At 39.0% G+C, this 26,771-nt stretch overlaps 1 protein-coding gene across 1 annotated transcript in view; it reads right to left on the reverse strand.

Moving 5' to 3' along the window:
* Window positions 1-26,771, reverse strand: part of RP1 (RP1 axonemal microtubule associated) — a 170,650-nt gene that overhangs the window by 85,126 nt on the left and 58,753 nt on the right. Inside the window, exons 19-26 of the mRNA XM_028736952.2 lie at window positions 23,589-23,675; window positions 21,068-21,200; window positions 20,331-20,482; window positions 19,200-19,354; window positions 17,434-17,492; window positions 16,478-16,522; window positions 13,824-13,987; window positions 5,831-6,047 (exon numbers count right to left, since the gene is read on the reverse strand). Of these exons, the coding sequence (XP_028592785.2) occupies window positions 5,831-6,047; window positions 13,824-13,987; window positions 16,478-16,522; window positions 17,434-17,492; window positions 19,200-19,354; window positions 20,331-20,482; window positions 21,068-21,200; window positions 23,589-23,675 (1,012 nt within the window). The remainder of the gene's footprint in view (window positions 1-5,830; window positions 6,048-13,823; window positions 13,988-16,477; window positions 16,523-17,433; window positions 17,493-19,199; window positions 19,355-20,330; window positions 20,483-21,067; window positions 21,201-23,588; window positions 23,676-26,771) is intronic.

Below are 26,771 nucleotides of genomic sequence, written 5' to 3' on the forward strand. Positions count from 1 at the left end.
GGTACGGCTTACCACATTACACACTGGGTGTATTAAGTTGCCCTGGCACGTTAACTGGGTGTATTCATCTGCCCTCTAACCAATGAAGTTTCTAAGCTGCAGAAGCAGAAGTTGTGACATGCTGCTGCAGCTGAAATATGTATCTCTGGCCAGAGGAGCAGAAAGTTGCTAAATAGTTGTGCCCCCATTCCCAATAAAATACTACTCACTTCTAAAGCTGTCACTGAACCAGAATTTTACTAAGTAAAACAGAAATTCATTCCCTTGTGTGTTACTAGGACAGTCAAACAAACAAGCCTCGGTGTGCATTCTGTATTATATAACTTTGTATAAGCTGTAGTATTCAGAAAGATAGCGCCATTCAGGAAAATCACTCTGCACGTGCTCTTTTGACTTCTGAAAGTCTTCTTACTGTTATAGGAAAAAGGCACTCTGCATACTCATTTTGACACTGGGCCCTTTGACACTGTTCTCTTCATAGGAAACGTACTTGTTCAAGGACACTTGGTCTGAGATGCCAGGTTTTGTTTTGTTTTGTTAATGAAGAAGTGATTTCTTACTATAAGAAGTGGATCAGATCATGCTCAGTTCCCAGCTGCATGGAAGAGTCTATGGGAATACAGTTCTATATACATTCCCACGTCCTCTGAGTATGCGGAGTTTTGGGGGGAAGGAGGGACACAGACATTTTCTGAACACATTTTGATCGTGTGAACAGACCTGAGGTCTTAAGAGTGCAGTTTCACTCAACCCTGCTGAAAGAAGGTGCTTCCTTTGCTGGTTATTTAGTCTAGCATCAAATCTTACGAGCCCGGAATCAGAGTAGCTGCTCATAGGATTGAGACATGTCTCTTTCTCCCCCCCGACTTCCTCTGTAAGCGGTTTGGAACACTCCAATTCTCCCCAAACCACTATTTATAAGCACAGGAGAAACAATATTGTAATGGTTTAAAATGCCTATTTCTTTTCTTGTACTGCAGCAGTAACCAATAGCAATATATAATATATTGCAATCATCATTCAGGGCCTGATTCCTGGCTCTTCAGCTTGAGGTCATTGTACCTTGAATTCAGTGACATTACATTAACATTAAACTGCAGGGAAACAGGGTATTGCCAAATCCTCAGTCAAATGGGAAATAATATAGGCAAATACCGTTCACAGGATAAAACACAAATCTGGAGATGCTATTTTAGCATGCAGAAATTACACTATATTTAGACACTCATCTGGAAGCATACAAGATCATGAAAAAGAAATGAAGGGCAAAAATTAAGTCAATTAATGTAAATATCACGATGGTGCTTCCTGGAGTGAAAAGCGGCGATTTTTATTTTTATTTTAAAGAAAATATGAGATTCAAATGTGAGATTCATTTCTTAAAGGTGAGCATTAATCAAGTTCTTATATCACACAGAAACAAAATACCACATTACTAGACAAAAGAGCAAAGGAAGAACAGGAATCTGTTAAGTGAAGCAAGGGGAAATCCAAGAACAAAGCTTTCTTTTTAATAGGTTGCCAATGATTGCCCACTTCACCCTTCCAATCAGCTATTTCTTGACTATTTGAAAAGGCAAACAGAACTAGGCAAATGTTTTTCTTTTCCCACTTCATTTCCCTCCCCCTTGCCATTTTGCAATATTTTGAAGTGTATCTGAAAAATTCAGGGCACTCTAAAAGCAAACTCATGAAAACATTATCTTGAAAGTCTCTGCTATGCAGACTGACAGTCTTTGAACTTAAATCCATCTGCTGGGACAAACTTTGTATACTTTTATTGGACATATAGCAATAACAGGTTTACTCTGAGCATTTGAACAGTATTTTCCTTCAAATGCTTTGCAGGCTTATAAAAGCAAACATCATAATTGCTGGTGAGTCAAACCAATGCCCTATGTAGTTTCAATGGTAGCAGAAGATGAGGTGCTCTAGGGAAAACATCACGGTTGGGGACACAAGAACAGGCCTTTTAAAATCTATTGAGCTCAGTCTAGAAAAAATAAGAGTAACCTTAATTTAGTTCCCTCAACCAATGGTCTAAAAATGGACAGAAATTAGCTTCTGCGGTATCATGGAACCTTCAGGAAGAATCAAACTATTAAGAAGCGGTTGACTAGGAAAGGGCGAAGGTTAGGCATTTCTGAGTCAGTGAGATTAGAAGACAGGAGTGCTAACTTTTAAATAAAGATCTAAATTCACTGCCAGATCTTGAACTGCAGGTCTCTAGTTATTAATGTATCTCTTGCAGTTTGTTAAACATTTGTCACAATGACCACATTCGGATAATCATGTGTTGAATAAGAACACTCCAGAATTTCCTCTCAAAACAGGTGCATGAAACCCCACCAGCTATATGTTTCAAATGTCTTTTAAAACCTCCTTTATTTACCCAGGCCTATTTTGATACTTAGGAGGGTTCATAGGAGCCGGCTCCCAGAGGCCAAAGTTCCATTCTGCTTCCCCATTAAAATATTTGAGGGAGCTGGGCCCCCCAAAGTTGATGGGCATTGTCACTCAAATGGTGTGTGCGTGCCACATCATGTGATTGATTATGTTGGGTGGGGCTTACCTGCCTCCCCAATATTTTATTCAAGCTGACACCCCTGGGAAGGTTACTCTGTTTTCTTACTGACTGCTAATTTTTTATCATTTAAAATAATGCATTGTATTTATTATTGTTTTCTTTTTTAAAAAAATGTAACCTTTTTTGTGCTGTTTGGAATAGTCATGTACTGCTTAGATATTTTTCTTTTCAAAATGTGAAACAATATATACATTATCTAAATAAATAAATTTAAAGCAGCCATTTGTGCCCTTTAAAAGCAGCACATAGTCTTGGTCCCCACTTTTTATAGTAGGATCAAACAAACCAGGAATTCTTCTGCTAACCATAGATTCCCATATTGTCCAATATAGGAAACCATGGTTGATGAGCTTTGGAAGAAGCCAGCATATTAAATAGTGGTATGAAGATGGTTTAATATCCTGGCTTGATCCAAAGAATAACAAAACAAGAACCTATAATTAGTGGAAGACATTTGAATTTGTTTGTGCCCACCAGAGAGGGAGAAGCAAAGGCACTGCATGTGAAGTCAAAAAGATTCTTACATCAGATTATAATGCTGATATATGATTGTTCAAACTCTCTTAGTAGGAACTACATTACAATGTTCAAACCAAGTTCAAGGTTAATGCTGCAGTTATTCAAGTCTACCCGTCTGTGAGTTATGATTTAAGGATTACGAATCAGCTGTCAAACAGAGTAAAAAAACCCAACCATATAAAACTACTAGGAAAGGATTTCTAGAAAGATGTAAAAAGCAAAAACAAAAATAAAAATGAACCTGGATATGAAAATGAGACATAAAGGTCCAGACAGACACAAAGCATGACAGGGAGATGAAAAATTCAATGGCATGGAATTATAGGCAAAACAATATAAGCCTTGAACTATGAAGAATACAAAACTAACATAGTTGGGGAAAACATACCATGCTGGGCCAGAGATTCTGGAGAAATAGTATTTCATTGTCAGCATTTTGCATTGACTGGTATAATGAAATAAGACAATCAAAAAGTGAGAACCTATCAATGCAAGATGCAGAGAAATATGAAGGTGTGTCAAACATTATGTCTAAAAAAAGAACTACCATTATCTAGAGATAGCCAGACAGAGAAATTACACAGCAAGGACAGAAAAATTAAAACCATCTTCAAGCTTTATGGTTCCATTGTGGCAGAATATAAAAAAGAAGCAAAATCTTACAGCAATAAATAATGAAGTAAAGTAGCAACTTGAAGCCTGCTAACACCTCAGTTGAATTTGTGAAATATAATTTCTTCTTCTACTTCATATTTTGTACAAAATAAGTTTTTTATAATTAAGTGAATGGATTGCTGGAAAAATATCCAGATTGATCTGAAATTTATATTGGATTGTAATTATGTATCATGTAATACATCATTTGTTTTCTGTAATATAACAACCTATAAAGGCTGCACATTTGGTGCTTCTAAGCAATTATCCCTTTAAAATAGGAATGCAGATGGTAAAAGTTTCCTTCTCAGAGACAGAGGGGGGAAAGCAAAAGTTTTTAGTTGGGCTGTCTATTGATATTCAATTGAAATGAACCAAAAATCAATAGGTAATTTGAAGTCATAAACTTATGAATTTAGGACTTGTCTAACAGCAACATAATGTTTCCATTTGCATTTATTTGTCAAATATATTTCAATAAGTATAATGTGCCAGAGAAGGAAAATATAAATATACCATTATAACACCATTATTAATAAAGCTGAACAAATGTTCTACTTTGGGGGAAAATACATCCAATGAAAAATACTGGCCACACTGAAAACTCATTTAGTTTAAAACATTATTATTGGGCTGGATCCAAAGGTGTCCTTCTGCATATAGAAGCTGTCTTCTGCTCATGAACGATACCAAAGATGTTCATCTGGAGGTGCAAGAGCTTGCACAAGTTCTTGTTCCAGCTGAATCAAGAGAATGGCTACAGAATGTACCTACTACAATATCTCTGTGTGAATTCTTTTGCAGTATCTGTTTTGCTTTTATTCATTCGTTCGTTCGTTCCAGTGTTTACAGTACATCCTACATTTCAAGGCAAAAAGCCTTCACAAAACAGCTTTCAATAAAGCTAAAAATGGTATGGTAGAAATACAATTATGTATAAAAATAATAAACTTCAGCATAGCTAACACTGGATTTCTCATGGTGCCTGTCTCCGCTACTCCAGATGTGAAGACTTGAACTCAACTCCCTTGTGAGCAGCAGAGGGCTATCACCTACTCCTTGGGGGCAGCACTTGTCTGCCTTTTAGAACGGACTGATCCCATGTTCAGCTGATGTTCGCATGGAATGCTTTCCCACTTTGGCCTCACAAAGTTCTCATTCACCTTCCTTTGAGTGATCTTAGGTGGATTCTACTGTACCTATCCTGCCTTACAAATAGTTCCTGTGCTTCATCTTCTCATTAATTCTTATTGTGGTATACTTTATACTATGAATGACCTAGTCCATGATGTTAAGCTGGTATGCAGAAGCTTGACCTTGGTGCCTTTCATTTCCCTTCTAGGCCTACAATTCCCAGATTCTATAAATAATTCAGTTCATCAGGAAGCCAAACATAAACTTACTGTATTTTGAATCTCTGAATACCCTCAGATATTTTATTTCATCTTGAATAACATTTGCCTAACCGATAGCACATGTATTCCCACCAGGAGGCACTACTCTTTTCTTCTATATTTATTACATTTATATCTGGTCTTACTTCCAAGGAGCGCAAGGTGGTATAAATAGTTCCACATGCACACACTCATCCTCATAACAATTCTGTGACATTGATAGTGAATGGGCCAAGGTCATCCATTGAGATTCATGACTGAGTAGGAATTCAAGGACAGATCTCCCCACTCCTAGCCTTACAGTCTAACCATTACACCACACAGGTTCTTTTCTTGTCAATTAAACTATATTTAATAATAGTGAAAAGCTAACCCATCCAGATCCCACAGCTGAAATTGAAGGTCATAACTCTTTGAATAAACTTCTGTTTCTCTCTCTCTCTAAACAGCAAGAAGCTGCTGAAACAAATAATTGAGCTAATTGAGCTTAAGGACACTTTGGTCATAGCTCCAGGAACGGTGCCTGAAAGAGAAGGGGAAAGGGTAACAACTTACGTTCTAACAGTTTCTGCTGTTTATTTTGGTTTTACTTCTTTGCAATGATGACTCATAAAAGATGCTCAGTGGAGCTCAATCCTTTACACATGTAGCTTAATATATGTAATTATATACTCACATGGTAGAAGTGCTTTGTTAGGCCTCCCTGTTGCTATTTCTCTCCATGTTTCTCCATCACCTTGGCTTTCAGACAGCCAGCAGTTGACAGGTAAACAAATTTCTTGGTCCAATGGCGAGTTCATTCTAATCTCATCAAGGTACCAACTAGGATCTGGTCCACTATTGTCATGGCCAATCCGGATTTTATACAGCTCTCCAACATCTTTTAGATTAATCTGCAAAATAATAAAACAGCAAAAGCTATTATTATAGTTCATTGGCCCATTATAATTCATTCGCCCATCACAAAACTCCCCTAATTAGTACATATTACCAAAGAGGTATACCAATCATCCCCCCCCCCTAAGTGCAGTAAGTTATCCATAAGTGATATATAAAATAAAAGCTATTTATTGACTGCCTGCACCAGTACCTTCCTGCTTGCACTTTTAGATCTGCTTAGGAGGCTCTCCTAGGCTGGATCTAGACATATCAAAGAAGCATTTCAGGAAAACACGTTGTAAACTTTAGTTACAGGTAGGTAGCCATGTTGGTCTGCTGTAGTCGAAACAATAAAAAAATTCCTTCCAGTAGCACCTTAAAGGTAAAGGTAAAGGACCCCTGACAGTTAAGTCCAGTCGTGAACGACTTTGGGGTTGTGGCGTTCATCTTGCTTTACTGGCTGAGAGAGCCAACGTTTGTCCACAGACAGTTTTTCTGGGTCATGTGGCCAGCATGACAAAGCTGCTTCTGGCAAAACCAGAGTAGTGCATGGAAACACTGTTTACCTTCCCACCTATTTATCTACTTGCACTTTGACATGCTTTCGAACTGCTAGGTTGGCAGGAGCTGGGACCGAGCAACGGGAGCTCATCCCATCGCGGGGATTCAAACTGCTGACTTAATTTGTTCCAGAGGTCCATTCTTAAGCTGAAACCTTTCTTATCCTGAGGCACACTTTCACTAATGGGGCCTTCCGCTGTGCATGCGCCTCCGACACGTGATTTCTGTTCGCATCCTGGGGCAAAGTTCACAACCAGGAGCAGCTACTTCCGAGTTAGCAGAGATTGTAACCTGAAGTGTTCGTAACCAGAAGCATTCATAACCAGAGGTACCACTGTAAAACGCTTTTTCTTTACCAATCTAGCTGAGTTCCAAGTGTACCCACACCACAAACTAGCAAGGATGGCAGCCATGTGATAGAAATCCATCTCTATGGTAGCCCCACAGCTATGGATTTCCTTTCTTTTGAACCTGTGTGTAATGCCTACATTACAATGGTTGATTTATGTAAGTCTTTGCCAAAGGTGGAGGTAGAGGAAGGAGAAGCAGCTCTGGTTCCAGTGGTGCCATAGGTGACATCTACCTCTCTTCCTCTTCCCAGTGTGGGTATTTTATGCATGTTGTAGGAACCCGTATAATTTGCGGGAGGAGTTTGACAAGTGGGTAGGTACAAGTATTCTGCACTCAGTTTCTCAAAACTATCAGCAACTTTAGAAAAAGAAAAGAAAAAATATATCTAATTTGGCCCAACAAGTGGACAAATTTCAACATGAAAAACAGCACTAATTTTATTCATGGGTGTTACTAGTGAATTGCATTTTAACTAAAAAACAGAAGCATTGTGTCATGCAGAATGCAGAAAATAGATACAAACTCCACTTTGGCCTGGACTGTGAAAGGAGTGTGCTAAGTAATTGTAACCTTCATAAGCCCGCTTAAACATGTCCATGACAACAAATGATAGAAAATGAAAAGGCAATGAACACACCGCAGGAAAAATAAATATGATATTCTTGCCACACAGTTAGATGGGAAAATTCTTAACCCCAGTAAAATTATGAAGGCTGAAGCCATGGTCTTGGTGACAGCAGAACCATACTTTGATAATCCAGGGTAAAAGAGGGCAATGGAGGTGCTGCCCAAAAAATCACGGAGAAAGAACCAGAACTAATCTACTCCTACCTAGTGCCTCAAGGCAATCACTGAAACATTAACTCTCTACAGAATATACCATGGCAGATTACACAAGATGTGCCTGCAGGCAAGGAACAGTCTGTAAAACAGACAAACTGACATAAATGCCTTCGGTTTTGAATGGTGCACTGCCGCCTTTTAAGAGAGTTAGTGCAGGCTCAGTTCTCCTATTCAGAACACTAAAGCACACTTCATCAAGTCAGCACCCCCTTTTCCTCCTCTTTCAGTTATAGCATGTGATACTAAAACTGGGGATAGCTGGGGATTCTGACCTGTGTTTTGCCATAATATGGCCACAGGCAGCATTTGGGCAGTAGTCCTAAATGTATGTACTTGACAGCCTACCTCTCCAAAGCATTCCTCCTGTTGAAGTACAAACACAGTAGTCATGCTCAGCATGAACTTTAGCAAAAGGCAAACACTCCTTAGCTTTCATTTTGTTACCAGGGGAAACGCTGCGCATACATCTGAAATTACTACATGGAATTACTTCTGACAGTTGCTTGTTATCATATGAAATCTGCTAGCCCTTTTGCTATTGTACAGATAAACTGTATTTCTGAAATAAGAAGATATGCTTATATTTGCTCAGAGTAGTTAACACAAATATGATCCTTAGTAGACAGAGGCCACATTCGCACTGTGCATTTAAAGCACTTTGATGCCTCTTTAAACAATCATGGCTTCCTCCCAAGAATTCTGGGAGCTGTAGTTTGCTAAGGGTGCTGAGAATTGTTAGGACAACCATTTATCCCTCCTAAGATACGATCCCTGGAGTGGTTTAACAATCCATCCCCCTTGCCAGGGAACTCTGGGAATTTTAACTCTGAGAAGGGACTAGGGAGCTGTTTCATGTTGATGTCAAATGTGCTTTGCCAACTTGGGGGACAACCAACAAAACTCTTGCAGATGACCTCAGTGATTAAGCTGGGATGTAAGGCTTTAAGTAGTCCCTAAGGTACCCTGGATCTAAGTTGTTCAGGGATTAATAAGGGGACCTTTAACCTGGTTTGGTAGTAGATGGGCAGCCAGTTCAGATGTTAACAATGGTACCACATGTTGTCAAGTCATAAGCACCCTGGCCACTTCCAAACCAGGCCCAAGGGCAGCCCTGTATAGAGCTCATTGTAGCAATCCACCTTGAGGTTACCAATGCATGGACTACACTGGTCAGGCTATTGTTTGAGCGAGCATCACTGGAGAAAGGAGAAAGGTTCCACAGTTGTGCAATCTAGTGAGTGGGAGAGGCATATTTTCCATCAATGCTTTTCCTCCTCCCTCCTTCCACTTTCTTCAGTGTCCATGCAGCAAAAGTCCCTGGTCACAAATGAAACCTTGTTCAGTAAGCAAATCTAATTAAATGTATCACCAGATTGGAAGGAATAGAACATGGTTTCCATTAATGATTAAATTGTATCTTAAAGAAGAAGAAACATTTGTGGGAGAAAGTTCAACTTTTTCTCACATTAAAAACAGACTTAATATTTTTTCCAAATTTATAAATAATTGCAGCGTATTTCCTTGCCAACAAATCAATGTGTATTTTCTCTTGGAAATTCAGCCAGACATTTCAGTGGCATGTGATGAGTTCTGAAAGGACGTACAAAATATAGTGCTTAGTCCATGTATTGCTGCAGTTTAAGGTTGGAAGAAGCTTACTTATAGGTCAGTTAGTACATCAATATCTCAGCAGTTTGGACTTCATAAAATGCAGTTGTTTGGCAATGAGGAAGCTCTCAGAGGAGTGTCATCTGTGGTGTGGTGTAAATGAAAAGGCTCTCCCAACAGCTCTGAACCACTAAACATTTTTTATATGTTAGGAATATTATACTTTGCTCTTTTTTCCCCTTTTTGTTAACAACCATCACAGCTATCCAAATTCTTGTTTTCATTTACACAATTGTTTGGGACTGTTTTGCTATGGCAGGAGACATAAGAACATAAGACAAGCCTGCTGGATCAGGCCAATGGACTATCTAGTCCAGCATCCTTATCTCAGAGTGGCCAACCAGATACTAGATACCTGTGGGGAATCTGGACATGACTGTAACAGCACTCTGCTCACCTGCAATATCTAACAACTGGTATTCAGAGGCATAATGTAAATTCTAAGCAGCATCTACAAATCTTTCATCGAAAGACTATTTTTACATTACATAAGTCTACAGTTATTTGCAATGTTGATAAACATTGCTCTAGGTCCTAGGAGATTATTTTGGCTGCAAAGGTAGTTTTCAGTTTGATGTGGTACTAAGGTGCTTCCAGACAGGAGTTTGTTGTGGGGACAGAAGTGTTCACACATACAAGTTTTTGGCAGCATCCACTATGACATCACTAGCATCAATATGCCAACCCATATTTTCTCCCATTTCATCCAGATTTACCCTTTGGGTAAAAAAAACAAAACAACCTATTGCCAATGACCTGTTTGGAATAACTCAATGATCAGTTTGAGAATGAAGCTCCCATTTGGAAGCACCCTAAAAAAATGAAAAAGGGGCAAAACTAGGGAAACCTAAAGAACACTACTGGCATTCCTTTTTAAGATACAAACTGTAAGGCCTCTGTCTTAAGAACTATCTAAATATTATATAAAGGAGAAAGTCTGAGTATATCCATTTTGACAGCATTTGGCAAATCTTCAAAAGCCTGTCAAAAGCCTTGGAGCAAAGAAAAACAGAGAGGTGTTGCCTTAAAACTAATGATACTGTGACCGGTCCACCTTCTCCAATGAGCAATTAGAGATTTGACCACTGGAGAAAAACAATTTATTTGAGAAATGGGGCTGAAACATGTGAGCTCACACCTTGAGGCCTCCAACCCAATAAGAGGTCCATGTCTCCCAATCTCCTGTCCAAACCCCGCTTGCTCATTCATACCATATTAGCAAGAAAGATTGCTCTCTTCTTCCCCATGATTTAATTGAGAAGAATTCCAACCTCAAAGGTATTACCAAGACAATAGTTAAGTGGACCAGTGCTATACCAGGTGCTTGATCTGAAGCATTTTGGAGTTCATAGTCAAGAAGGTAGGGTGGCTTTGATTCACTGTGAATATTTTTTTCTTCTGCAAGTATCAAGCATAGGCAGAATCCAGCTTTCACTTTGTGTCCAATGTGTTGAGTCCCAGGGTTAAATGTATTAGCAGTTTCAGGATGGGGTGGGAGGATTTTACTTTGGGAATTGGGCATCCTCTACCCCAGTATCACTGCACTGAAGGAAATTCCCCACACACATGCTGCTTTTAAGATTTAAGAAGCATTAGAAGGTCATATAACACAACTCCCATATGCTGTGGTCCTATGAGACCATCTTTTAACAACCTTATCATGTCATTCTGCTTCCTGTTCTTTACTTATATTACTCTGCCACTGGTAAAATGAGTAAGGAGTAAGGAGATCAATTCAGTCTGCTGCCTTTGCAGAGGAAATTTCTCTTTCTCACTGGTTCTTTTGTTTCATCATCCAAGGAGAAGCCACAGTTGTGCAGAGTGGGTAGGAGAAGTTCTAGCTCCCAATTCTCAGTGAAACTTCCATATGCAGCACCACTCTTTATGGCTATGGAACCATCAAGATCTATGGAGCCTTGCCTTACACTGCTTTCCCAGCAGTGCATATGCCTCTTTTGTATGCGACAGGGGTGAGAAATATCTCCATCTGATAGTGCTGGAGAGGGGTGAGTATTCCAATGCTCTGTCTCTCTGCATGCACATCCATCTCCAACTCCTTGAAAGCTTCCATCAACGGTGTCTCCGGAAAAAAATTACACATCACTTGGGAAGACAGGCAAACTAATATCAGTGTACTGGAAGAAGCAAAGTTCACCAATGTCGAAGCAATGATTCTTCAACACCAACTTCGCTGGACTGGTCATGTTGTTCAGATGCCTGATTATTGTCTTCCAAAGCAAGTACTCTATTCCAAACTTTAAAATGGAAAGCGTAATGCTGGTGGTCAACAAAAGAGGTTTATAGACCCTCTCAGGGAAAATCTTTTAAAAATATAATATAAACACCAGCAATTGGGAAACACTGGCCTGCAAGTGCTCCCATTGGAGAATAGCCCGTACCAAAGGTGTCATGGACTTTAAAGAAACTCAGGATGAAAGGGAGAAATGAGCTTAGAGGAGGGCATGTTTGGCAAACCCTCACCATCATCAACTCCCACCTGGAAACCTATATCCCCACTGTGGAAGGACATGTGGATCCAGAAGTGGCCTCCACGGTCACCTATGGACATACTGTCAAGACCATGTTCATGGAAGACAATCTTACTCAGCTATGAATGATTGCCAAACAAAGAAAGAAGCCATCCAAAGTATACACAGTATGTTGAACATGGAGCTGATTTCCTGCTTTAATTTGAAATATTGTGATTCCCCTCCCCCCTATAATATTTCATTGATCCAACTTCATCATATTTATGGACTCCAAGTCTGCATATCACTTTGGTTTCAGATTACATTCAGGAGGAGCTCATATGTGAAAGATGTGTGAAAGATCTCCTTGCTCTCCTAGATATTGGGAAATATTATTTACACTTAAGGCAACTTCTTCTGCCAATATAAACAATATTTCACTCTATCAGTACAGAAGAACTTGCATGTTGTTGTTGTTTTTTAAAAAAGAAAAACAGCTAAGGAAACCTCTAAACACCTAAACATTTATATTTCCCAGTCTCTTCTGAATCCTTACCCAAGGATAGCCAACATGGCAACCTCCAGGTGTTGCTGGACTACAACTTCCATTATCCCTGACCTTTGGCCATGCTGACTGGAGTTGATGGGGTCTGGAGTCCAGCAACATCTGGAGTACCACACTGGCTATTTTGAAAATCTATGCAAGGTCCCAGATTTTTTTTACAGTAGGCATCATTTGAACATCCCACAACAGAGCTTTGTAAAACACTTCATTCCTTATCACCTGCTATTTCAGTTCCAAAACTATCTTAAGCACAGATTGCCAACTGCGCTGATATGTGCCAAGCTATGTGATGTGTTCTGAAGGGGCAGACAGCTTAAACCTATGCAGCTACTGCTTATGCAAGACATTCTGTCAATACTTACTAACCTTCAGAACATTACTGTCAGCACAGTACAGTGACGAGAGGCATCCCTTCTGTCTTCTTACATTTCATTTCACTGTTGCAAGCAATAAGTGTACTTACCTATCCATCACTGTCAACATTTCTTACATCTAAAACAAGTATTTTAACATATCAACAACACACAGAAGGGAGTAGAATTCCCTTCCATTTCCCTCATTCTAATTCTAAAACCAGAAAATCAAATCTCTACTATAAAAATAAACTATATACCTTTTGCACATTTAATTTTTTAAAAAATGGAAAGGGGTGAAAGGGGGTTATATGTGGCTTTTGGCTCATAAAGCCAAATGAGAGAAATGATGGCATGCTTGATTAATGTAGAATAACCACAGCATCCTAGTTCACAATTGCTAATGGAGATTGAAGCAGCCAGATTTTTTTATAGGTGTCAGACAACTGAAGATATGGGTAGTTGATGCTGCCTCAGCGACCTATTGGCTGCTTCAAAACTAGGTTCTGTTTTCTGATTGTCATGTTCAAAATTGTGGATGATTCCTGGATAAGGATGCCTGTAAGCTTGAGGACTAGTGGCTGAAGTGGATGGTTCAGTCCCCAGGTCAGGCTCAGTCCTGGCAGGCTGTAATCTTAAAATCCTGAAGTCAGTATAATAACATTGTACTGCAGTAGAAAGGAATGGGGAAGTAGATATCCAATATTGGCTTACAATCTTCCTGGACTTGAATCATCTGCTTGAACACTAATCTTAGTAATGTACTGTTAAGTTGATTACTGCCATAAATATACAATTACTCTATTCTCCCAGGGATGCTGCACGCCATATCAATGAACAATTCAGAAAATGAAATGTGGAACTGAAATCATTACAATGAAATCATTTTAAGTATCTATTACTTATTCACCTTGGAATAAACCTGTTCTGCTTAGCTTGTGTAAGTAAACTCTCCATTATTTATATGCAGTGCAATTGTACCTTGAATGTATCTGTACTGTGGGGATTAAACAGCTGGTGTTTCCCAGATCCCAGAATAATAGGACCAGAAGCCTTATTTTCTCCATAAACATACAGGGACACAGTTGCTGTTGTGCCAGCTGTTTCAAAACCTCCAGTGACTACAGTGATTTTCCAATCTTCTCCTGCAGGTAAAAACAAAATGAAAATGAGTGCCACTGACTGAGCAGTTTTATCTCGGGGACTACCATGTGCCTGGAGATGTGTGCAATACTGGCTTTATTGCAAACAATGCATCACTAAGTTTACAGAACAGGAGTAATTGTTCCATTAAATAGGGAAGGTGGTGCTCAAAGGAGAGATGGGTGAATGAGAAAATGCTGAAGACAAAGGTTGCGTTGGATAATAATAAATATTTAAAGGCAAGATTGCATTAGATTCTAGAGCAATGAGGTGCTCTTCAGATATGGTTGGATTACATCCCTGGCCACTGCCCATACTGGATGGGGATGATGACAGCTGGTGACCAACAACAGCTAGACATTGGCTATACCTGTTCTAGAGGGAAAGCATCATGCATCTTTAACACTAATGCATTGCATATGATTAGCTTCTTGTAATTGCAGTTGGATGGACAATGACATTTCTAAGTAACTCCCTGCATGCTTACATGTATCCCTTAGTTTACAGTATCTAGAATTTAGCAGGATAATACAAACATAATTAACTAGGACTAGGTAAGATCACTACTGTCTAGTATTGCATTCCTACATCAAAAAGCAGAAATTATGTTCACTTCAATCACTTTGGAGATTTTCTGCCTTTATTTGCAGCAGCCTCCATTTAGCAATTACAATTCAGTCTGCAGAGAGCAAACACAATTAATAAAATACCAACCCACAGACTTGTTAGTAATAAATGTCACAGTGTGTACTTCAGCTATATTAATAGGGAGGGAAAAACCTTTTGCTTGTTAATTGGTGAACAAAGGTGGAGTCTGGAATCACAGTCTCTCTTTTCGCCCACTTTTGCTTTCCCTTGAATGTCTTCTTTATCGCAAGAGAGGGATTGACTGGCTGAGGGTTTGATGATCTCCACGCCCACGTAGGTGGAAAATGGGGCAGTGCCTCACTGGTAGATGGTTTAGTCTTCCGAGTCAATGCTGTATTATACTTATTATGTTTTAAAATGTTTGATCTCTCTCTCTTTGCAAGCCACAATGCGACTTGGAAAAGCATCACATAAATATTTTAAATAACTTGTTAGATGTTCCTTCCTCTTGTTAGAAAGCTCACTCCACTATGTCAACCAGAGCTTTAGCCTTAGCCAAAGTTTTCCTATGTCCTACAGCTAGTATTTTCAGCAGTGTCCTATGTCCTACAGCTAGTATTTTCAACACTTTATCCTCAACTCAACCCTATGGATTGAAGACCCTAACATCCAGCACCTCCTGGGTGCATTCTTCCCCGTGTTTTTTCCCTCCTGTTCTCTCAGTAGCTTGCCAGTCTCTTCCCTCATCTCCCCCTGCCACTGGAGAAGTGGGCAAAAGCCAAGCATGCACCCTAGATTTCTTTTGACACAAATAAATGAATCTACATATTATGGCAAGGACTGGGATCACTTGCCACTCAGCGGCTGCATTCTACAAATGTCACATGTATGCCATCTGTAAATTGGTGCTCTTGAAGATCTGGGAATGTGAATAGATGGCAGCACATGCCTGAAAGTAGGGATACTGCAGAAGTTTGTAATTTTGGACTTGGGATTACAAACACTTGTAACACTTGACTACGAGTAGGTCTGTGAGTGTGTACTTGAGTGATGCCAGCCACCTAATTTAAAACAGATATGATCCATAAAAAGGTACTCCACTGTCAAAGAAGTAATATCTCTTCTTAGAAATACATGCAAGTACTGAAGACAAAGCTAGTTGTTTGAAAATACTATTTATGCATCTATGTAGATGTTTACATAAGTAAGCTGTCACTTTGCACATATTTTTGCATAATAGGTTCAAATATAATAATCAATTCATCAGACAGACTGCATTTGAATTATAGGTAGTGGAATATAATTGCATATTAGGAATACACGTTTTCAAAACTTTCTCTTGACAATATATTAAATGTTCATCAGTTTAGGGGCCAATGCAGGATACTACTTCAACTGTGCTTATGGGATCCGAGGTGGACCAAATCACACATTCTCTCTGTGCTAGGGTACAAATTCCACCCACCTGCTGATGCGCTTAAATGTGATTAAGTTTAGTCACTACTTGTTCACCTCCTAGGTGGGGCTGCTTTTCTGTAAAATCTGCTGCCTGGCACCATTATTTTTTTTTTCTTCAAGTGCATGTTAATGAGATCCCAGCCAATCCAGGATCATGTCATGAACACAATGTCACAAGGTCAGAGTGAAAGTAGAAAGCCTTGTACACTTTCTGAATCAACTTTGTGATGAGATTTGAATTTATGATGACATCAAAAGGCTAATTCAAAATGAGGGCAGGAATGGGGGCTGTGGAGGTAATGGAACTATGAACACTTTCACCCCAGTTTGCAATCCCCCTGCCCGCAAAGGTGAGACTTTGGAAATAATCACAGAAAGCCCACCCCTACTCGTTTCAGCTCAGCCTTAGTCTTGATTAAATGATAGAAAGCAGAAGATGAATTTACCATTTTCTTCCTCTTGCATTTTCAGCTGATGATTTATTTGCATTTCTGCCAAAAATAAAACATCAGTGCAGTTAATAATAGAGTTGTCAGGTTACAATGAAAAGTGGAAGGAGGGAGGAGGTGTTCATATATTAACACTTCTGCTTTTACAGAGAAAAATGTATTCTTTCACAAACCAATATGGAGACTGTAGAAGCATTTGAAAACAGTAACCAAAAATGGTCCTTTGACATGGTAGACTAAATAAGTGGTAATTACTGCTTTATGCTCTGCCCATAACTCACTGCAGTATAGAAGATCTGGAGATATAGGTGCAGAAATACCTGGACCATTATACCTGTAGTGGAAACTGATCATTGGCTGGTCACTGGTACACCTGCAGCGAAGCCCCCTTGCTGCTATTACCATAGAATAGCTATGCAAGGTCATATGCAGTGATTTGCATGGATGAAGAGAAGGCAGGAAAGTCATGTCAGCTGTTGGTACATATGCTCATGAATCATTACTAGCTGGAAGGCCAGAGGTGAAAGGGGCATTGCATTGCATTTACCGGCAGCAACACAACTAACTTATTGTGCAGTTGCAGATAAGATACATACTATAAGGGAAACAAGGGTTTCTGTCCTGGTGTTACGTAGTTTCCATCTTTATGCTAATACAGGAGCAGAGGGCAAAAGCAAAGAAAAATTGCAAGCATGAAGGGAGTGCTTAACCCTCCCACTCCAGCCTGGAAATTCTCCCTTTCTCCCAATTGTTTTATAACCCCCACCCTGCTAGCCTCTAAAATCAAGTGGGCCACTTGGCTTTCATTTTCCTTTGTGCAAACAGCAAATTGATTTACAGAGCAGTCCTATGCAATGTTACTCAGACGTAAGTCCCACTGTGTTCGGTGACGCTTACTCCCCTCGTGTTTAGGATCTCCACCTCCACCTCCATATTTTAATTGTATCATTTACCTTGAGCAGAGAGTTCTATTTCTGAATGAACTGTGCCTTGGGAGGTAAATGGCAGCCACCTGAGAGCCGGAAAAGAGAAAAAACAAAATGAAATAAAGAAAATGAAGTAAGTTTTGTTATTTCCATACGTAGCATTAGTCTAACTGGGATAATTTCTTCAAGTGAACATGTTGCACAGGATAGGAATTGTTCCATAAGTCCTACAAAGCTTTTAACATTGATAATGAAATATTTGCATGTGACACACATGCAATTATCATACAGCAGCCCTTAATTTATGGGAAGCTTGGGCAACACACCCTTGCAGGAGCAATGAAAAACACAACAGACCATTTCAGAAATATTAAGTTTTTTGAAATGACTATCATTATGTCACCTTTTAATATGGTAAATAAATATATGGTTTCAGCAAACAAATCTCATTCTGGTACAGCCCTTTGAATTATAGAATGCTCTACCTTTTATCTCACTAAGTACTGCTAATTTGCCCTATCATACAATGGCTTTGTTAAACTTGAATTATAAGCCCATCCTAAGCAGCAGCAGAGCCATGTAGGTCACAAGAAGCACAAAGAAGGTAACTGCAGTATCAGAAACTCAATTTCCAATGAAACTCCAGATGGTGCATACATATCTGGAACTATCCAGGCATTTTTCCCTTTCCAAGGATGCTTTGTATCAGAGATGTTCCAGACTGATGAACCACATCCGTCTGCTCCCTTCACAGAAGAGAGAAAAACAGTACAGCAGCCAAGGGATCCATTGCAAGGGAGGGCCCATGAAGTGAAAAGAGTCTTGTTGTTGGGGTCTGGACTCCAGAGCTGGTCCTGCCATGTGCCAGGGGCAGGTGGCACCATGTATGGTGGGAGGTGAGTAGATGAAGACAAAAAAAAATTGGGTCTGAAAGGTGAGACAAGGCTTTTTAAAGTTTTGGGCCTAGAAGGGAGAGAGCGGCTGTTTTAAGGAAGCAAAATGCATCACGCATCCTCTAAACACTAACAAGTACATTTGACTTGGAAGAGAACCATTTGGAAGGCAAATGAAAGAACTCAGCACCCTGATAGAGATTTTGAGCTTCAAGCAGGAAAGGGCCCTAGCTAATCAAATATATGAAGCGGCTGATTACTTCAGTGCTAGATATTGTGAAGGACTGATTACTATATATGCACATGTTGCTCATGCAAAACTAAAAGATAAAAAACCGTTAGGCTTCTAAATATAAAACCAGACAAAAGAACAGTTAGCTGAAATTCTTAAAGGTTATTCAAAGTCATGCATTTTGGCAGCAAGAAATATCTTGGCAGTCAACAGGTTAAGAGTGGTAGGGAAGACATGGTCTATGCTGGAGGAGTTTTTGCTGAATAAGGTAGCTGGGTGAAAAGGAAACAATGGGGTAGTATCTGTTAGAGCAGGTGTGGGAGCTTGTGTTGAAAAGGGTATTGTATTTCTGTATTAGGGAGGGAAGGTCCTACTGAAGTCCCATCTGTCCTAGTTCTGTGTGGGAATGGGACAAAGGCCATCCCATTTCCATGTGGATCTTTAATCTAAAAAACTTTCAAACTCCATACAGAAATGCAAAATTGCTTCTTTTATAGTACTTATGAGATGGTCCAAAGGCTCCATCACTGCTTCTGTTTGTATTTAAAAGTTGTTGTTTTTTTTAAAAGGTAATCAATTTAAAACTTTTAAAGAGGCATTAGCATCCACTTAGGAAATAAGGTGTTGGGAAAGTTACTTTTAGATGAAGACTTTTAATGAAATACAACCTTTCACAGTTGAAAATATATTCTGAGTTTTTCTCAGGTTCTCTGATAACTACTTTCTCACAGTACCAATACTGTGACATGCTATAGGCCTTGCAGCACAACAGCACCTTCTGTAGTCTTCCAAGTGACACAGCTTGTATTTCAAACTGATCGACCTAAAAGGTAAGAAACAGGTTCCATATACATTTATGCAGTCAATAATAATCAAAGGTCACAACCAGCTCAGTGCTGAAACATTATGCTGCAAACACTATTAAGAAAGCTTGATTAATCACTTCCCAAAACTCATGCAAGAATTCCCATTGGCTTTAAAAGGAAATAATATCTTATTGTTAGTAATAATTAGTCTCTCTTTATATCCCTTCTAAACAAAGAACTATAAAATATCTCAACAACAGTCCAAAACATTACAGAGGAAGATATTATTATGAGTGGGGAAGATGAAAATTACCGTGGGTTAGCTGTCCCTCTCCAGGAACAGCCATATCTGGTGAACCAGACAAAGCTGGTAATAGGCACTTCTAGCTGAAGCCTCAGCCTCAAATAACAGTGCTGGATTGAGGAATACCCCCATTTTCAACGGTACACATTGAGATGATTTATCTGATCAAAACATATGAAATTATGATTCTATTCCCATTCAGAAATATTATTTAATGGAAGTTTTACTGAGGTTCTCAACTTAAAATAGAGTTTCTAGAAGTGTGACTATCAGCTTTTTCGATTCTGTCTGCACTGTTTGGCTTGCGATTCCACAGGTGAATTTCTAAGATACTGAAAGTGCAAGCCACATGAACAAATCAGTTAACCTGAACTATCACATTCTCTCGTCTACCTTTTCTTCACCTTTCACAACCATCCCAAAAGTCTTTCTTGCTGCCTTATTTTTCTCTTTTCTCTTTTTCTTCAGTTTCTTTTATCAGTTATTTATAGGGTCCTGCTTTTCCTGATACTGATATTCTCTCTCAGAAAACGTATGCAAAGGTACTATAGTTTACTAAGTGTTAGTAAAGAAAGTGGTGCAAAATTTGACTCAATTTCCTTCAGAACTAGTGTTAAGTATGCTGTGTATTAAAACCACTTTCAGTTGATCTGAAATGGGAGTATACTGATTCTCTTCAGCAGGCTTACCATTCCTCTCTGAAATTTCACCACCTTGTCAGATTTGTGAAGAAGTCTCAAACCAGAATCTCCTCTTTCTCCATATATGCATAAATAAACAGAAGAATCTGTTTCAGCATCTTCCAAGTGCCCCGTGTACACATAAACCTGGTAACTCACGGCTAGAGAAGACAACCAACATTTTAAAAGATGCAAATAATTTGAAACCATACAAACTGAGTGTAATGCCATGTTACACTTAACCTTCAGGCTCATGCTTAAATACACAGCATGCTTCGTCAACCTAGCACTCATGGGGCACATAAGAGGCCCTCCCTGGGACCTACCAAGTTCTATTCCTCCTCTCCTCACACCACTGGGGCCAGGCTTGAAAGAAATCTTCTTTTGTGCATGTCCACACATGCACATGTGGTACATACATGCACATGCATGGTGCATGCATAACTGTGGTGCATACACATTGCTGCGCCCACAACAGTTTCGAAAAGGTTGGCAGAACCTTCTGTAAATACATGGGTTGCTTTTACTTTGTTTCTGTTGGTGCTTCATAAAGCGATTCATAAATGAAATCAAACAAACAAATAAATACATAAATATACATGGATCCTATTGTGAAGCCCCGCTGATTCGAATGAGTGATTGGCATTGACTGGATTGTGCCCAATGATCTTTGTGAAGGCCATCTCATTTGGTAATAATTGTAATATTAATTATTATGGTTCTTTGAAGAAAGAATATGCTATTACATGAATAAAGGCTTCTTCCTTTTTCCACTACTGGAAGTTCACACAGAGTATCTCCATTCCCTCTGCTCCTTGACAACCATTTGTTTGCTGGAAAATTCAGAATTTTCCCACTCTTTAGATGTTGTAGGATTACCTATGAAAGGAGGGAAAAGACAGCAAAAACCTTTATCCTTGTAGTTTTATCACTGTATTTCTCTGCTGCACTGGGATGTAACTAATATAAATAAATAAATTCCACTTCAGAAATTGTCAGTTACTACACATTATAACTATTAACATACCACAGGATTTTTCTGGAAATAACCTGAGGATTAATAATGGAAAAGAAAAACAACACAAGAACATCCACGTTTATATAGTTAACCACAGAAGGGAGTGTCAATTTAATTCTTTTTAAAAAAAGTTGTATTTAAAAATTGAATATTTTCATTTTGACATAAAATTTTCAGGTGCAATTTTGATGGCTTCATTTAATGGCTAGAATTTTGCATGTTTACTGGCACAGCTTATCCGCAAGGGCAAACGTTAGCTGCAATGCCAAAAAACACAGTTTTCCAATATGTTATTTGTTGCCTTGATTGAAAGTCACCCTTTGAAAAGCAAAAGCTACTGTTATGAGCCTTGGACTCAGATGTTAAAGAAAAGTGAAGCAAACAAGACAAGGTGGGGGGGGAAGACTCCCTGAAATAATTGGAGCTGAACTGAACTGTTTCCAGTACAACTGGGCTTACTGTTTCTAAAGTTCTGAAGTTAAGGTCCTTGAGCTGATGTTGGAAGCTATTGTTACTACATGATTCAAGTTTTAAGATTTCAGCTTATAAGCTAAAATGTCAGAATAAAACGTGGGCATGCCGCTACAGGAGCCAGCTACCCAGGCAAGACACAGATATGTATTGAGTTCCGAAAGTGTACTACATTGTACCATGAAAAAATATTCCAATATAATACCAGGTGCTGTGAGCAAAACATGAGAAAATAAGTGTTTTGTTTTATTTTTTAAAACCATATAGACAGGGTTGTGGCACTGGGGCAATTTTATGACCTTCAGCGCTATGCCATGCTTGTGAGTCAAAACAGGATGTCGCTCCCAGCACAATTGCCCTAAACTAAAGAGGGAGGTTTGTGCACTGAAACAGACTTTTGCACACAAATCATATACTGGATTAGAACCAGAAGGCCTGCAAGTTCGATGCATATTGAAATGCAGAACTCATCTATCAGCATCACATCCATTTCAACAGGGTGCACGTTCAGACACTCATGTGATGCAGAGAAGCACATTCTCCATTACAGCATGCATTTAGATGCACACCCAGTTTGCATCCATGCTTCCTGATCCAGAGAGTGATAGATAAGAGCAATTCATAGGTAAAGGCCTTTACTCAAGTCATGGACACCATAACCAGAGCCATACAGAGCAACCGTGCAAAGATTTTGCATGGAAGTGAACTGATCAGAGAAGGGGCGTAGTTAAGAACTGATGAAGAGAAAACACAAACAATGATTACGGCTGTCGTTCTTGAGTATTTAGAGGGCTCACTTTGAGTGCTCAAAGCACTTCACAATCAAATACATTATCATGTTGTAATCTTTGCAACAATTTTGCAAGGGAAGCCAATATTATTAATTTCCATATTGCATAAAGGAGGCTGTCAGAGATAGTCACTTTGCTTAATGCTACTTAGGCAGCAATCCTGTGCACACTTACCAGGGAGCAAGAGCTATTGAACTCAGTGGGACTTCTGAGTACAGAAGAGTAGGATTTAGTGATTTTATGGCTAAGATGAGATTTGAACCAAGAACGTCTCAACTCACATCTTTGGCAACTACAGTATATAAGCATGGAATAAGCACCACTGAAATGAATACTGATTATATTACAGCAGTGCTTGGTGGAGTGGGGCCATTAATGCTTTGAAAGTTTTAAATCAATCACATGAATCAGCATTTATAGATCACATACACTTAGGCGGTAGAAGTGCATGTTATGAATGAAAACATATCAGTTTCTTGGGTGCCTCAAATAAGAAGACATTATGTAGAGCTCTGAGGTTGTGCTTATTTATAAAAACAAAACTAGTACCAATAAATCACCTGCATCCCTCAACAATCAACAGTGAATTCAATAAGTAACTTGTGCTTTTAAAAATAACTGACAAATGTTTATATAGTATACTGTATTTTATTAATGGAATGAGTCCTGAGCCTTAAGAGCACAGTCACAACTGGAAAGTGTTTTCCTTTTTTAAAGCACTTTTTGTTGTGTAATTGCATGTAAGGAGAAAAATTGATTGGGCTTTTAGTTAGTGGGTTCAACCTGAGATTCAGAGTATATCCAAGCTCCCTTTGCATTGTACCTAATACTGCATAGTGAAAAGCTGTGCTTTTATTCTTAGATAGAAATGTTATATAAGCACTGCTGTTTTTAGAATGGCTAGTCTAACATTGGGGGGGGGGGAGTCAATAAAATGAATCATTAACCGACTATAGAAGCACCCAGAAAAGAGACCAGAAATCTTACCTTTTCCAACATCCATTCTGGCTGTTTACTTGTCCCATCATGCCCTATTCTGATTTTGTAGATGTTTCCAATATGCTTTATTTCAACCTGAATTGTGACAAGACAGATACAATATATCAACTATGGCATGACAGAAAAAAAGCAATTCTGTACATGGCTGGCAGCATGGAGTCACCATTACACGTACAAAGTACCATTTGATATGAACATACATACATACATGCACACAACAACCTGCTTTTCATTATTTTCCCATCACATCCTATATATGGTTGTGAATACCTGATTAGGATGGTTAATCAGAATGGTTAGTCTATCACAGTTTCTGTTAAAGTATGGGATGCCAGTGTTCAATGTCTCAGTGTCTCAAAATGGGGTCCTTCACCCCTAAGAAGGTGAGAAGAGCCCCTAAGAAGAGAGACTGACTGATAAACATCAAACTTTGGTGCAAATTCGACATTAAGAGGAGTGCTGCAAAAGAGAGAGAGAAACCTAAGCCCTCCTCCCCAAAGCAGCAAACAACTCTCGTCAAAACAAAATGCAACAATTATTTTAGCCTAATTTTCTGTGGGGTGAGAAGTGTGGATTTGGGGGGTTGAGGATACCTGCTGCTTTTGTCGTTTCAACAAGTACTCAGTGTAATGCATCCTAACTCCTCGGGTGAGAGAGGTGTGTACTTGCAGCCCAAGTTCTTCACTAGCCTGATTTCCAGCTCCTTGTGGCATTCTGACAGGGCATGACACCTGGCATGAGCTGCTGGGCATGTGCCAAAGTGTGATGCTGCCACTTGCACTTTTGGCTTTGCACGGAAGAAGCTGTTTGAAGGAGTCAGGTTGGAGACTGTTTGTGTCTCTTTGATATATTACCTGTCTTGGCCTTGTGAGCTGAACAAGACAGAGAGATCAGAGGAAAGATTGGGTGTTTGAATTCTGAATATCAAAAGGCAGAAGAAGCAGAGACATGGTGATTTAGACCACAGTGATATAACTTGGTGAGATCCATTCATTTTTAACTAAGGGATAGTATGGATTCTTATTGAACCAAGGTAGCGGATTACCAATGAATTTAAAACAACCAAATTACTAATAATTAGGGATAACTGACTATTTATGACAATATATTAATTTATTATGGAACTGAAACAAACTGAGACAAAATTTATTGGTTAGCTTTTCTAGTAAGACCGTTTCCCGTACAATTTGATACCATTGGTCCATGTTTACTCCTGACAGATTTCTCCAGTGTGTGGCTCTGAGGCTTCTGGCTGCTGAGAGTAGGTGGGTTATGAGCTCTGGATAACATGAGTGGTCGTTGTGATCTTGGAAGATGATCAGTAGGGCCAGTTCTTGGGTGAGTTCTAATCAATCTTTTTTTTTTTTAATCTGTGTTTTAATTGAGATGTATGTGTGTTGTTTCTGCTGCACTGGTGTTGCTTTTATGTTTTCTTTTGCATTTGTTTTCTTAAGTATAAATTGCAATTCATCTTATGGGGGAGCATACAAATGCTGTAGCCAAATAAAATCAATCAAATGAAGAAAACCAATGACCAAATTATTAAGGACCCAAAGCACATTGATTATTCACAAAAAGCCTCAAATAATAATGATATAATTGTTTCTTAACTGACTGATACAATTGTCTACTGATACACTCAGATTAACTGGTTGTGATGAATCTGAACAATATTAATTGCTGGTAATTAAACACAGATAATTGTCAAAGATTAGATGAAGATGATAAGTTTTGTTACACCTGGGATTAATCATTAAAATTCCCATTTGTTGTTGACAAGCAGTACATTGTTGGGGGGGAAGTCTCTTATTTAAATGCAGCACCAAAGAAGATTAACAATCAATATAAAGAAAAAGGACCTAGGACAGTTATGAAGACTGAAGACATTTCCAGGGGGCCACCAGTTCCTTCATCATATTCCAATATGCAGTTGACCGTCTCCCTTTTGTGACTCCCTGCCCAGAAGAAAGGTCCTGTCTCAAGACTTTTTCCACTTATTACAGAAACTCAAGCAGAGGGTGACTGCTTTTTGGTTACTCCTATTTATACTCTGGTTGCATTTGGAGAGGAGGTAAAAATGGTACAAGTTTGAAGTTGTAATGAATGCTTTATATAGTCACTAGGAATATTTCTCTCTCAGAGATACCAGATCTTATGGCACTTTTGGCAAAGCAAACAAAAGCATTTAAAAAGCAAAAAGACAGGCTGTTTTCAAAAAAAAATCCTGATAAAAAAACAAATATATATACAAGTCAGAAATACATGAAGAAAGATGGCAGAAGAATTTCTAAAAAATATATCAACTAACCCTAAAGCAAGCTGGTAGCATGATTTTTAGGAAACCTGTAAGTTTGTTGGGAGATAAAGTCCAACACTTTGGTGAAGCAGATAGATTAAGCAAAGATACATACAGGAGGAAAATATTGGTGACGAAACCATAACATTTTAGTTATGGACATACTGCACGTGAACGGAAAAGCTTTTTCTAGTCCAGCTCTATTCCATTTATCTCAGGTGTTTTTGAAGCTAAACTACTACCATTATTAAACCTGAAAATAAACCACTTCATGTATGCACTGCACTACAAGAAGAGGTTTTCAACACTTAAAAAACAGATCTTCTGTCAAATTATTTATCAAATGATTGCTCTTCTGAATAAAAACTGGTGGCAGGTTCCTCTGATATGTTTTCTTTCTTTTCCTGCTCAACCATCACTTTCTACCTCAAATAACTTATTAGAGTAGCTTTCCTCTTAGTTCCCATTTTAAAAACCCCTCAGTAACACTGTCCACTTATCCTTTCTGCTCATTTATTATAGTACTTTTCTCCATTGTATAGAATGCTAACCTACCAAGACAGTGTGCTGGCTCACATGTGCTGCCAAGCTATGGTTTGGTATCACATGAATGGACCTTGCACATGCAGCCTTCTCCCTCCCCTCGCAAATTCTAGTTTTACCCAGTTACTTCTGCTTTTGCGAAAACCACAGTTTAGTATCACATTTGAACCAGCAAACTATGGTTTAAACTAGGTTTGTGCACCCGATGTGGCTGAATCTGATTCTAAACCAAACCAAGTTGATTCAGATTGATCCAGGAATCAATTGGATTAGGTTGTGGCAACCAACCCTGGTTCACTGCAGATAGGATCAGAGCCACCTGTCAAAGGGGG

This window comes from Podarcis muralis, chromosome 8 (genome assembly GCF_964188315.1).
Source record: "Podarcis muralis chromosome 8, rPodMur119.hap1.1, whole genome shotgun sequence".
NCBI lineage: Eukaryota > Metazoa > Chordata > Lepidosauria > Squamata > Lacertidae > Podarcis > Podarcis muralis.